Raw genomic sequence first — 11,914 nt, 5'->3', positions numbered from 1 at the left:
CCTTATCCTGTTGGCTACTCAAAATAACTATTCATTGGAAATGGTTTTAAATCACTTTAACACACAACTTTTCAATTTTCAATTTTACACCGAGATTAATTCAATTCCGTTTTCTCTCTCTCCTCAGCTACAAGTCATCGCTGATGATCATGGAGTAAGCTGGTGGGAAAATGGCGCTAATCCGGATTGTAATACTGTACTGATATCACACCAAAAGGTAAGGAAATCGTTCTAATACGCCTTTTTCTGCGTGTCCGTTAATTATTTCAAAAGTGTGCTATGTGAACATCTTTAAAAAAAGCGAAACAAGATACTTCTCTTCTCATTAAATGCTGTAATATTATTTTTGTTACACTTGTTCGTTGTGGTATATTACAATTGATCTGCTGCCTTTGGAACGAGACTTAAAGTGCTGCAGGCAGTAAGGGATTTTTATTCGGAGACCTAACCATTTCCTCAATTTTCGTCGTTTCTTTTAGAGTGCAGGGAAAGTAGAATTTATTAATGAAGTATTAATATTTAAAAAAAATGAAATCATTATTCCGATCTCTTTAACTCTTCTATAGCATCCCTTTCGGTTACCGTTAATTTCAGTATTTTTCATTCAGCCAGGGTGGATATCCGAAATTCAGCCCAATATAAGTTTGGTAATAACTCTCTCAGCTGAATCAATTTCTGCTGAAAATAAGCATTGAAAGATGAAGAAATTTTCATTAAAAATTCTCTATTTTTTCACAGTGTTTTTCCATACTTTTAAAAAAATATAAGATCGGCAGCCTTTAAAAATAGTTCATCAAGTTCGCAGCATGCTCTTCTGATTTCTTTAAATTTTCCCTTCGATGTTTCATAAATAAAAAAAAATTATTTTCACAAAACCATTGTCGCATGTGATTTTATAGTCGTTCCTCCACCGTTTTATCAAAGTTGTCAATTGTTGTCAGGTCGTACGAGTATTACTTCCAGCTTTGTGAAATTAGAATGCCAAAATATGTATACGTGATTGTAATTTGATCTGGAGAATTGAATTCTTTGGAGTACCTGACCGAAAAGTCTAGCAGTTATGTGAATAGATAATTTAAGGTGCTCATAGATAGATTTTTTGTTTTGGTTGAGAAGAAATTTCGTTGTAGCTTCATTTGGCATCAAACTCTTTAATGGTGCCATAAATGGGCATAATTTAATGGACAAAAATGGGATGTGTCTATCAATTTTTGAAATCACACGACGGGAGAAGATACGATTTAACTCTAAATAACTTATAAAATTTAATATTATTTCGTAAAATATTGGACAGGAAAAAATTTAACGACGCCTTTCACACCATATAATTTTTGGCAAATTCTAAATGTTTACGTGCATTGATAATGGTATCCAGAAATTTTTAACTAATAAAATTAATAATTACACAGTAGTTGGACAATAAAAATTAATATTAATTTCCATAAAAGTCATATTTTTCATATCCGTTTCATCCAAGATGATGATTTATGCCTCGTGTTCTTAGGAAGAAATGATTTTTCGTGCACAAAATCTTATTTGCTTCAATTGACTATTGTGCAAACTACGTGACTACAGGTGAATTTGGAAGTATCGCGATGTTCACATTCTTTTGTTTTGTACGTCTTTTTTGTGGAATTTGATTTTTTTTGTAATATTATCATGAGAATGTTATGATTATCATATTTTACCACTGCGTATCAGTGAATCTTATTTTTTTCAAATCGGTACGTTCCAAGTTTTGTTGTTTAGTACTTTGAAAATTGCAAATTATTTATTTTTTCAAGCTTTAAAAATGTCAGTTAATCCTTTCATACGTCAATTTTATTCTCTACTTCGCTTCATGAACCCTGAAATCTTGGCGAATCTATGAATACTATAGCTGAAATTTCCCCTATCATTGTACAATCCATTTCTATTTAATCCTGAGGATGTTTTATTTACGCTTCCTTAAAGATATCCTGCAAGCCCCATCAGATGAAAATTAGTTTTTTCAAATGATTTTCGTTGATTCTTATACTCTTGTCTCCGTTTTGCTTGTGTTTCCAAGAATGATAAAATTAATATTTTAGATAACATAAACTATAAGCAGGAACCTAATATTCAGCAACTACCCGGACCAAGTTTTTCCGTTATTTCTAGAACTTAATCATGTGGGTCAAATCCTTTTTTATTTACAATTATGTTCTTATTCTTTAGCATTTGTTTATTTCAAGAATAATAACCTTTGTGCCGTACAAGGTGACCTTTCTTTCTCATGGATGAGTACATAGGATAATCTGTTTTATCAGCAGGGGGAGAAAGGGAGGCAGCTTGCAATGATGGACATTGAAGACGGAGATTTAGGAATGAAATAAACGTGGAATGCCTCTACATCCAATGGAATTGACTCAGGAACTCAGCAATTATGAAGAAGGAAACGAATTGTGTATATTCATTACTGAAGAACTGAAGAGTCAAGAGATGAAGACACGATAGGAACATATGACCCATTTGAAGATTCAAGAGATGAAGAATGGCGGCGATCAGAAGTCTGAAGATTTAGATTATATTTTGCTTCGCATATTTGTGTCTATTTCGATTGTATACGTGCCTTTTGTATTTTTTGATGAATTTGATTTAATTTGTGTTTTAATGAGTGAATAGGATTTAGTTTGTGTGTGAGAATGGTATTTAGTTTATACGTGTATATGAGAGTAATTGAGTCAGTGTGCGATAGAGAACGTGCTTAATGATGAAAGAGTGTGTGTTATTAATTGTGTAATGGCGTTGTTACTTTGTGTGAAGTGCATTATTTCGTGTGAATGAGATATGCTATATTGTGTGAATGAGGTATGCTATTTATAGTGAATGAGGCATGTTAATTCGTGTGAATGTGGAATATTATTTGATGTGTATAAGATATGCTATTTCGTGTGAATGACGGATCTTATTATGTGTGAATGAGGTATGTTTTGTCGTGTGAATGAGCTATGGTTTTTTGTGCGAATGAAGTATGTTTTTTTCGTGAATGTGGAATATTATATGATGTGTGTTAGGTATACTATTTCGTGTGAATGACGGATCTTATTATGTGTGAATGAGGTATGTTTTTCGCGTAAATGTGGAATGTTATATGATGTGAATGGTGTTCGCTATATCGTGTGAATGAGGGTGTATTATTTAGTCTGAATGAGTATGTTATTTCGTGTGAATGTGGAATATTATATGATGTGTGTTAGGTATGCTATTTCGAGTGAATGATGTATGTTAATTCGTGGAATGAGCTATGTTTTTTGTGTGAATGAAGTATGTTTTTCGCGTGAATGTGGAATGTTATATCATGTGAATGTTGTATGCTACATCGTGTGAATGAGGTATATTTTTTTTCGAATGTATAAGGGTATATTATGTAGTCTGAATGATGGTATGATATTTGGTGTGAATGAGATATTAATGTGAGTGAGATTATTAGTTCGTAATTTCAGTTTGAGCGAGATTGTGTTATTGAGTGTGAATGAGAGGGGATTGTTTATTATAATTAAGCGTTTATTATCGATATATGTGTCTGAATGATGGTGTGATGTTTATATTGCGAATGACCTTGTGTTACGTAATGTGTGAATGAAGGTTTAATATATTTGGAGTGAATGAAAGTGCCATTTAGTTTTCATTGGAGGAAGCCATTTTCTGTTATGGCTGAAGTAGAGCTTGTTTTTTTTAATCGTAGAACTTGGGTAGCGTAGATAGTAGATGGTAGAGTAGAGCATGTCCCCCTCAAATCCAACTGCGTCCTCAACGTGGAGAGGGGGTGTAACAGCGGACAGTCATGTTTCAACGAGATTACCATGGTGATTTCAAACAAACTTACGAAATTTTGCGCGGCAGTTTTTCCTGCTAATTTTTCTTTCACAGAAATTGCCGAATTCTTTGATTGCTTGCAAACTACATTGATGGTTTCAAAATGTAAAAACCGGTTATCTAGTTTCTATATGCATGACTTTCCGCTGGCTAATGCAGTTGGTGACTTTTGTATCGGAGTGTGTACGCTTTCATTTCTATTGTTCACAATTGTAACTGTTTCAGTTTTTTTAATGTCAATTTAATTTCATTCGATTAATAATTTCTTTTTCCTCTTGTTAAATTAGCCCGTCACTTGCAGTACTTCAATTCAATGTCCAACCATTTTTTTAATGTAAACCTTGAAAATTCCAGTACAATTGTATGATTTACTAATATTTCACTTTGAGAGTTTCTTTACTTCGTTCGCTTCGGCGAAAAAAATTTAAAACTACTCATTTATACCACGTAAGTCTTACAGAAGCATTGCATGTATATTTTTGTGTTTGATTTTACATCACATTATCTTCAATTAAACCTAATAAAACAGCCATAATTTATTGTAGTAATCATCCACTTAAACCATGGGTTTAATTGAGTAATAAATAATTAAAAATTGTCTACTATTAACTGATTATGCTCGTCGACAAAAACCAATGTACTTGATATCATTCAATAGTCAGTGTTTTCCTTGTTTTTATCAATATAATTCAATGATGCGCCAATATCTAATTTAAAAATTTGTATTTATGCATGTATAGCAAGGGAGAAAAAAATAATTTAAAAAAATCCATTTTCTAAATCTGCTCGGCGGAAAATTATATTTTTTTATTTTTCTGTTAATGTTTAGGTCTAGTTAACTATTATAATAATTATTTCCAATTTAATAATTTTTTCCAATAAAATATATGTATAATGTGTGCTTCTATGTATAACTTTCAAAATCTGCCTCTTTTATTTGTTTGAGTGAGAAATAAGAATTCTAAAGTACATATTATATTTTATAATTTACGGAAACGTTTTCTAATTGTTTAATTTGTAGAAATGGTAAATTTCATTGTATTTCACTTTTTCTATCGAATAAATTTTTTTATGTATCTCTTTGAAATAAATTTCAAAAGTTCGTATTTTTATTTTGCACATTATAGCCTCAACCAATGTAGATTTTTCTTAAGGGTTTGATATGAATGTAATTAATGTAGTGTGAATGTGAATGTACAAAAGTTTGGAACATGACATTGTATTTGTTAGTACGAATCAGAGTATGTAATTTATAGTGATGATAGTGTTGCTATGTATGAATAAGAATGTATGGTTAATTGTGAATCACTGCATTTAAATGATTGACATGATATTTTATATTTTAGTGTATGTAATCTAGGGCGATGTGTTCTATTAATTAGTGCGAATGAGATTACATTAAATGTGAAAGAGTGTACGTAGGTTAATGAGATCAGAGTATATATATTTTTTTAGTGTGAATACGAGCACGAAATTTAGTGCGATGATACTGTTTTTATTATGAATTATAGTGTATATTAAAGTGTGAATGCAATTTGGAAGATGTTTATTGGTTTGAATGAGTGTACTTAATTTAGTGTGATGTGAACAAGTTGTATAGTTTGGTTGAGGGTATATGGTATTTAAGTTATAGAAGTTATATTTTTGTGTGTCTGAGAGTATATAATTAAGTCTGAACGAGAGTATTTAATTTAGTGTCATGAGTGCTTTTTAGTACGAAAGAAACGCCATAATTAAGTGTGAATGAGTTTGCATGAGATAGTGACTGTTTTTGTGTGAATTATGGCATGTGTGATTTAGTGTTAACGAGGAAGTTGTCCTTGCTATCATTAAATGTAAGTACTAAGGACTAGAGTACACATTAAGTAATGGACAGAATGAATGAGGTAAGGGAAAGAAACTAAGGTTATTACTCAAAATCTTGGTAATCGTCCTATGATGCAGGTGATCTGAAATTAGTCTACCATCGTAAAACTTGCAAAAAATTAATAGTTTTGACTTGACTTATGGTTTATTTTTCCTGACCCAGATGAGATCACAATTCAGACCCCTGCTACACGGATATTTTTAATAGTATTAGTCACTTAAATAAGTTATTAGCACATATCAGCTTCAGTATTTAGCACGCAGGCCAATTTCAGTTCACTGTGTAGCTGATGGATTCGAGCCATAAGGACGGCCAATTGAATTACTCAATCCTCCGTCCAACAATAGGGTAGTTTCCTTCATCAAAAAAAAGAAATAAAGGCATTGATTGCGATTCGTTACCCACCATTGGTGCATTCATTATATATTAATCATTTGGTTTTAGAAATCCCAGTTTAAACGAATGGCAATGGTAAATTTTAAACTCATTTGAAAAAGGCCAGATTGGCGCCCATGCGATTCCACTCCACGTGACGTCTCAGGGACCTAGTTTCTATACGAGTAGGTAGGAGTTTTACATCGTCTGAGATTACCAATGCATACATGAGGCACAGAGCTCAGGGAAACATCTCTTTATAATCACCTATTAATACTGCTTATGGTCTGAAAGTTTTCTTCGTTTGATAAGGTATTAATATTCCTTATTTAAACCATGAGCTACCTGCTAGCTGGGTACTCTGCTACCTGCTAGCATCCTGCTTCGTATCAGCGCTCAAAGTCTCGCCCCAAGGTCACCTCACTTGCGCCAGCGGGAACCAGAATGACGTCTCACGGGCTTTTCCCAGCATTCATACTTTGCCGTCGCGTTTTCGCGCGCTTGAAATTTTTCACTTTTCATTTAATCGCGAAAAATAGATATCGTCGTTTATAAATCTAAAAGCGTGAAATGCGTGCTCCAGGAGTAATAATCTTTCGATTTGGGGAATAAAAAAATAAACTAAAAATATACTTGGGAACATGTGCTCAGCGATGGTGGGTTTTTGAGGGGATAAAAACTCCCTTATAGAGATCACAGAAATTTTTAAATTTAATCGATTTCACTTAATTTCATAAATATTATTTATTCAACTTTTAATGAAAGTTACAAATAGGAATAATTATTTACCGAATTAAAAAAAAACGATAAAATTTGTAAACATAATCGACTTTTTCTAGACGATAGCTTCCGCGGCTCATGGGGATTAAAGAGAGACAAACGCCGCCTGTGAATGTCACGTTATGTCACGGAAATAGGGTGGTTCCCTATTATTTTTTTATTGCCCAAATCGAAAGATTATTACTCCTAGAGTACGCATTTAGATTTTTAATTGACGATATCTATTTTTCGCAATTAAATGAAAAGTGAAAAATTTCAGGCGCACGAAAACGCGACGGCAAAGTATGATTGCTGGGAAAATCCCGTATGACGTATTTCTGGTTCCGGCTTCCGGCGAATGAGGCCACTTGAGTGCGAGGCTATGATCACCGCTACGATGTACGTTGCTAGCAGGTAGCATAGTACCCTGATAGCATGGTTATCGCTATGCTTAAATAAGAATTGTTAATACCCTATTAAACGAAGGAAACTTTCCGAACTTAGGTAATTTTAATGGGTGATTATTATACAGATGCTTTCCTGAGATCTGTACCTCATGCATGCATTGGTAATCTCAGGCGGTGTAGAACTCCTATCTACTCGCATATAAACTAGGCCCCTGTGACGTCAAATGGACTGGCATCGCATGGGCGCCAATATAGCTTTTTTCAAGTAAGGCTAAAATTGACTAATGCCATTCGTCTAAACCGGGATTTCTAAAATCAAATAATTTGTATATTATGAACACACTAATGGTGGATAACGAATCGCAACCAATACCTTTCGTTTTCTTTGATGAAGGAAACTACCCTACTCAAAACCCTAAAGGGATTCATTGTACCAAATTAAGTACGATATTAACAAATATCACGATAAAAATGTTCATATTTTACTGAGCCAAGGCAGAAAGAAACAAGAAATGCCAATGATAAGAAATCTCCCAAAACAATGTTTTAACCCTTTTTTCTATCGTTGAGCACGAAAATTTTAAAAAAATTCAAGGCCCATAAAATGGTGAGATCCATATACAGAACACCCTTTTTACCTGACCGGTACTCTAGCACTATTATCGATCATTTGCTATTGATAGTCACTCTTTGAAACAGCATTAAAATATAATAAGACAAAATTCGCCGTGTACACAGTTCCCTTGTCTAGCTTCCTCCATCATTTTAATTGCCTACCTCATATTTTCGAAGTCGTCTTTTTTCATTTTCCTAAGGAAAATACTTACTTTTAAAACAAATTAATCCACTTTCGTATTGCTTCTTCGCCTTAAACGAAAATTCTCATGTTATATTCACGAATCTCGATAAAAACTTTTCAAATATACTCCACGAAACACGGGTCTTACGAGAGACAACGTGTTTCCACGGGAAGAAATAACAGGGATTGTGCGATGGTGTAGAATATTCTCATTTCATCAATTAACGTTACATTAAGTATGAGTTAGAAATTCCCAAAATCGAGGAAAAGGAACATGAAATAATCAAATTTTGCCATTCGAATGACAGCCCAGACAATCGACGACCGGTGGCGCCGGTTGGGAATAAACAATTGACTAACAAAATTAGCAAAGCAGAATTTTTTCAACTTGGATATTTCGAAGTACGGATTTTTGCCTCGTTTTATTGGTATTTATGCTAGTCCCCCGGTTAAACATTATTGTTCCGTAAACAGAGGTATTTAGTTCATGCAACTGCCACCGGAGAGCGTATTTGTATTTTGATGCTCAGTTTTTGTGTGTGTGTGTGTGTGTGTTACGACAAGCCGTCGTAGTTCTCGGTGTGTGTTGAGTGTGAGCAGTCAGCGAACCAAACCCAAGGTGAAAGTGTGTGGTGCCAGCAGTTGCCCCGACCACTCCCCCGCCCCCCAAGTGTGCGCACGTGTTGGCAACGACAGAGGAGGATCTACTGACTGACTGATGGGTGAAGTTGCCCCACTATTATTATACTGACTAGTGAAAGTTATTGTTATTCATTGCCCTTTTGATATTGTTTTTTTTTTTTGAGAATATATGTATTTTTTGGAACGTTCAAAAATTGTGTTTCTCTGGTCCTTCGGGTGAAGGTTGAAGGAACTTCGTTCCTTTTGTCCCGCAACATATTTTTGGTCCTTCGGGCCGGATTTGAACCAGCGACCTATGGATAACTCAGAAGAAAGATCTCAACCAGACTCTTTTGTAGGATTTTCTTCAGCGAAGACAACCGCCTCTGTTATCCTGGCCACAACATTGGTGAAACTCTCCACTCAGGAAGGGAATTCTTGTGTAGTACGAGGCGTTTTGGACTCAGCTGCTCAGACCAGCTGTATATCTGAGCATTGTGCGCAGCTTCTCAGAGTAAAACGTTTAAGGTCTATCAACCTCCTTAGTGGACTATCTCAAGCTAGTCTACGCACTCGAGGAATAACCAATTTAAATATAGATAGTTTGAATGGACAATCCCTCGCGCAATCCCACTTTGTTCAAATTGTTGACAACATTAGTTCAAACTTACCCCAAACCACTATTTCGAAGGAAGTGAGACAAAAAGTGTGCTCACTAGTCCTAGCAGATCCTACCTTTGATGTACCATCTCCGGTGGATATTTTGATTGGAGCAGATCTTTTTGCACTTGCATTCACGGGCCAGCGTCTGCCTCTTGGTCCTGGTCAACCAGTTGCATTCGGCACTATGTTTGGATTTGTCCTCATGGGATCTTGCTGTGTCGGATCGCCTCAAGTTAGCCTCAATGAAGATAAGGTATTTTTTACTATAACTGATATGGACCTACATAAGTCCATACAGAAGTTTTGGCAAATTGAAGAGCCACCAAACCCAGCTCTTTCTCCGGAAGAAATTCATGCGGAACGGCACTTCGCCACAACATTCCAAAGGGATCCTTCGGGGAAATACATAGTCAGGCTTCCTTTCAAGAAAGCTCACCCCAATCTCGGAGACTCTGCAGCCATTGCAAAAAAACGATTTTTCTCGTTGGAAGGAAGATTCTCATCGCAACCTTGCTATAAGGATCTTTATGTGAACTTCATGCAAGATTATTTAGATTCAGGGCATATGACTCCATGCACCTACAGCGCGCTTAACTTCTCTCATTACTTCATTCCTCATCATGGAGTATTAAAAAAACATGACCCTACCAAAAAACTTCGAGTCGTTTTTGACGCTAGTTCTCGCACTTCCAACAATGTCTCATTGAATGATATTTTGCTATCAGGACCGAAGTTGCAAAACAGCATTTTTGATGTGATTTTACATTTTAGACGGCACGCAATAGTATTCTCATGTGATATCACCCAGATGTTCCGCAACATCATGCTGCACCCAGATGACCAGCCATTCCAACTAATTTATTGGAGATCGCAGCCATCTGAACCACTTCAACCGTACAAACTAGCAACAGTAACGTACGGAATGACATGTTCGCCCTTTCTTGCAATTCGAACTCTTCAACAATTAGCCCATGATGAAAGGGAAAATTTTCCTCGTGCTGCTGAAGTGCTCCTAAAGCAGACTTTTGTCGACGACATAATAACTGGCTCGGATACGTTGGAAGAAGCTCTCAATCTAAAAGATGAACTAACCGAGCTACTTCGCCTTGGAGGTTTTCGCTGCACAAATGGTGTAGTAACTCACCCCGTCTGCTGGAGTCAACCAATTCACCGCATTACTTTCCCAATCCTCTCCGTTCCAGTTCTACCCAACTTCATGGAATATTAGGACTGCAATGGGACCCTAATGAAGATGTTTTCTCGTACAAAGTAGAAGTTGCCCAAACTCAATTCACTAAGAGGGCAGTCCTGTCATCCATCGCGAAGTTGTATGACCCCTGTGGATGGATAGCGCCAATTGTATTCTGGGCTAAGTCATTTATGCAGATGATTTGGACTTTAGGATTAGCGTGGGATGATCAATTGCCTTCAGAGATTATTAATAGATGGAAGCAATTTTTAAATGATTTGCCTCATATTGCAAACATAAGGTTACAGCGTCAGCTTTTCATCGCTCATCCAGTAATCATCCAGCTGCATGGGTTTTCTGATGCATCTCAACAGGGATACAGTGCTGTAATCTACGTTCGCAGTATAGATGGAAGTAATGCAATAAAATCCTCAATTCTTAATGCCAAAACAAGAGTTTCTCCACTAAAGCGCATTTCCTTGCCTCGCTTAGAGCTATGTGGAGCACATCTTTTAGCAAAATTATTAAATTATTCTTCTCTTCAACTTTCTCCTCACATTAATATTGAAAGTACAACAGCATGGTGTGATTCTACAATTGTGTTAAGCTGGATTCAAACGCCTTCTTACCACCTGAAGACATACGTCGCTAATCGTGTAAGTCAAATACAAGAATGGATACCTTCTCATTTATGGAACCATATTGCCTCTGAACAAAACCCTGCGGATTTAGCATCCCGAGGACTCGCACCTTCGCAACTGCTTGACAATCAACTATGGTGGGAGGGACCGAAGTGGCTAGTAATGCCACCCCAAGAGAGGCCTGTATCTAAGTTTGCACGAATTGATGATGAGTCACTACCAGAAATTATACAGACCCCACTGAATATTATGTTGAGCCAAGAATCGATAGAGTGGGATTTACTTACTAAATTCTCATCGTGGAATAAGCTACTACGTGTATTCGCCTACACACTGCGCTTTATTAATGCTTGTCAATCTAAGATAAAGGCAGAAGGATTTCTCACTTCATCTGAGCTGAAGAGAGCCACGATTAATATTTGCAGAATTATTCAAACTCACTACTTCAAAGAAGATTTGGCACTACTTCATAAACAACGTCCCTGCAGTCTAAGAATCCGTTGTCTCTCACCATTTATTGATAAAGATGGGTTACTTAGAGCAGGAGGCAGATTAACTCACTCGAATTTGGACTATGAAGTCAAGCATCCCATAATTCTGCCTAAAAATCACCATGTAGTCAACTTACTAATCGATTACTACCATGCTAAATATCTCCATGCAGGGCCTCAACTTTTACAATCCATCCTTTGTCAGCAGTTCTGGATACTATCCGCTCGATCAGTGATTCGAACTAGAATTTTTAAGTGCATGCGA

The 11,914-nt window shown here is 36.0% G+C and overlaps 1 protein-coding gene across 1 annotated transcript; it reads left to right on the top strand.

Moving 5' to 3' along the window:
* The first annotated feature begins 8,981 nt into the window (after positions 1 to 8,981).
* On the top strand, positions 8,982 to 10,556 carry LOC124159777. The gene has a single exon (XM_046535694.1). The coding sequence runs from the start codon at positions 8,982 to 8,984 to the stop codon at positions 10,554 to 10,556; it is 1,575 nt and encodes a 524-aa protein (XP_046391650.1).
* Positions 10,557 to 11,914: the final 1,358 nt, after the last annotated feature.

Source organism: Ischnura elegans, chromosome 5 (assembly GCF_921293095.1).
Source record: "Ischnura elegans chromosome 5, ioIscEleg1.1, whole genome shotgun sequence".
In the NCBI taxonomy this organism is placed as follows: Eukaryota; Metazoa; Arthropoda; class Insecta; order Odonata; family Coenagrionidae; genus Ischnura; species Ischnura elegans.
This window is presented reverse-complemented; position numbering and strand designations above follow the sequence as displayed.